Genomic DNA, 1855 nt, shown 5'->3' with positions numbered 1-1855 from the left:
AGGCGAAAGAGGTCGGCTTGAGGAGCGGAAAGTGCTCCTCACCTCCGAAATCCGGGGATGCCTGCACTTACTCAGAGCTCCCCACCCGCGCCGCGCCTTGCCAGGCCAGCTGCTAGCGCGACCCTACTTTAGCCCTTATAGGCAAAGAATTTTGCTTTTATACGCGATTGCTTTAACTGGAGACGACGACCTGACCGGGACACGCTGGCGACGGACTGGGTCAACGCTTTCCAATTCGTTTCACCTCCAGTTCACCGCCTTCTCCGTAAGTGAGAAACCCTCAGGGAAGGGTGGCGAGGGAGTGGTGGACAGGCGTTCTCTGCTTTGTGCAGAACATCAATGAAATGATAGGCAAAGTTTACAGGGATTCTGGTCTAGCCACGTACCATCTCCTCTCGTGTATATACCATTGCCTCTGGGTGGACTCCATGGGGAGCCATCTCCGTGTCTCCAACAACCACAGCTGGTAGTAAGCCCATGGCGAAGACTGAGTGAGCTAGCGAGCTCCTGGGAGGCTGGGTTTTTTTCCTCTTCATCTTTTTGTCTGTGTGTGTGTGTGTCTCTGTGTGTGTGTGCGTGCGCGTGCAAACGTGTGTGTGTTTGTAGACAGCTATGTGTATCGTAGTATTATTTACAAAACAAACAAACAAACAAACAAAAAAAACTGCAAAAAATCTCACTGGTCTGTGTAGAGATCCAAAAATTATGCAGTTTCTGTGGCTTTATTGCTAGCTGTCATGTCTACATGCCAGGTCCACAGGCACACCTCATTCCCAAGGAGCACACATTCTGGACCAGACGTGCACCCATGCACCCAGTCCCTGCTAGCCAGACCTTGCTGGGGGCTCGATAAGTCCGGGACGCAGCCTAGTCCGACCTCCAGAGGAAGCTGCGGTAGACAAAGCTTCACACTACCTATAAGGACCTGAAAGCCTATGGCCCCCTTTTGAGGATCCCTAGTATGGGCTGCGGAGAAGGCAATGACACCCCACTCCAGTACTCTTGCCTGGAAAATCCCATGGACGGAGGACCCTGGTAGGCTGCAGTCCATGGGGTCGCTAAGGGTCCGACACGACTGAGCGACTTCACTTTCACTTTTCACTTTCCTGCATTGGAGAAGGAAATGGCAACTCACTCCAGTATCTTACCTGGAGAATCCCAGGGACAGAGGAGCCTAGTGGGCTGTCATCTATGGGGTCGCACAGAGTCGGACACTACTGAAGCGTCTTAGCAGTAACAGCAGCAGTATGGGCTGCCAGGGCCCTGGTGCACTGTGTCTCCCAGCTGCAGGTCGAAGAGCCTGTTTTAATTTGAATCCCAGACCTTTTTTTTTTAACCTTTTTCTGCTAAGCTTCTGCATTCTGTTGGTAGTTGGGATTTAGTTCTGGGATTTCTAAACCCCCCCCCCAACACAAGGAGTTCACGTTTTACAACTGTTAGGGTTTTCTTTGTTTGGATTTTCTTTTTCTTTGCATTTAACGCTCTGGTTCAAACCTGAGTTAACCCAAATATTTCTGCCAACTTTATAATTGTACAGTTTTGTATAAAACATTTCTGAAGTTATTAATTTAAAGAAAAATCATTTAGTTTATTCATTTAGTAACTGATGTATAATAAATGCTATTTTCATTAAGAGTTGCTTTTACAACTATTTTATTCAAATTGCCTATTGAATTTTCCAGCAATTATTTATTTTCAATAAATTCTGCATTGTGATTAGAAGGAAATTCTTTCAAAGATGCGTTGGGTGTCAAAAATAAAACAATTTGCTGTAATGTTTGTTGTGAATGGTTTCAGTCAAGGGGTTTATATTGACACAATATTTTATTGTTGTATAAGATTTAAAAGGTTTAAA

At 46.0% G+C, this 1855-nt stretch overlaps 1 protein-coding gene across 1 annotated transcript in view; it reads left to right on the top strand.

Moving 5' to 3' along the window:
• Positions 1-265, top strand: part of POU3F4 (POU class 3 homeobox 4) — a gene marked incomplete at its 3' end in the record, with an annotated part of 2511 nt that extends 2246 nt beyond the window's left edge. Inside the window, exon 2 of the mRNA XM_010845235.1 lies at positions 3-265. Coding sequence (XP_010843537.1) covers positions 3-265 — 263 coding nt within the window. The remainder of the gene's footprint in view (positions 1-2) is intronic.
• Between the last annotated feature and the right edge of the window lie 1590 nt (positions 266-1855).

This window comes from Bison bison, unplaced genomic scaffold (genome assembly GCF_000754665.1).
Source record: "Bison bison bison isolate TAMUID 2011002044 unplaced genomic scaffold, Bison_UMD1.0 scf7180017848415, whole genome shotgun sequence".
NCBI classification, from domain to species: Eukaryota; Metazoa; Chordata; class Mammalia; order Artiodactyla; family Bovidae; genus Bison; species Bison bison.
Note: the sequence above shows the minus strand (reverse complement) of the source record. Positions and strands in the feature narration are given on the sequence as shown.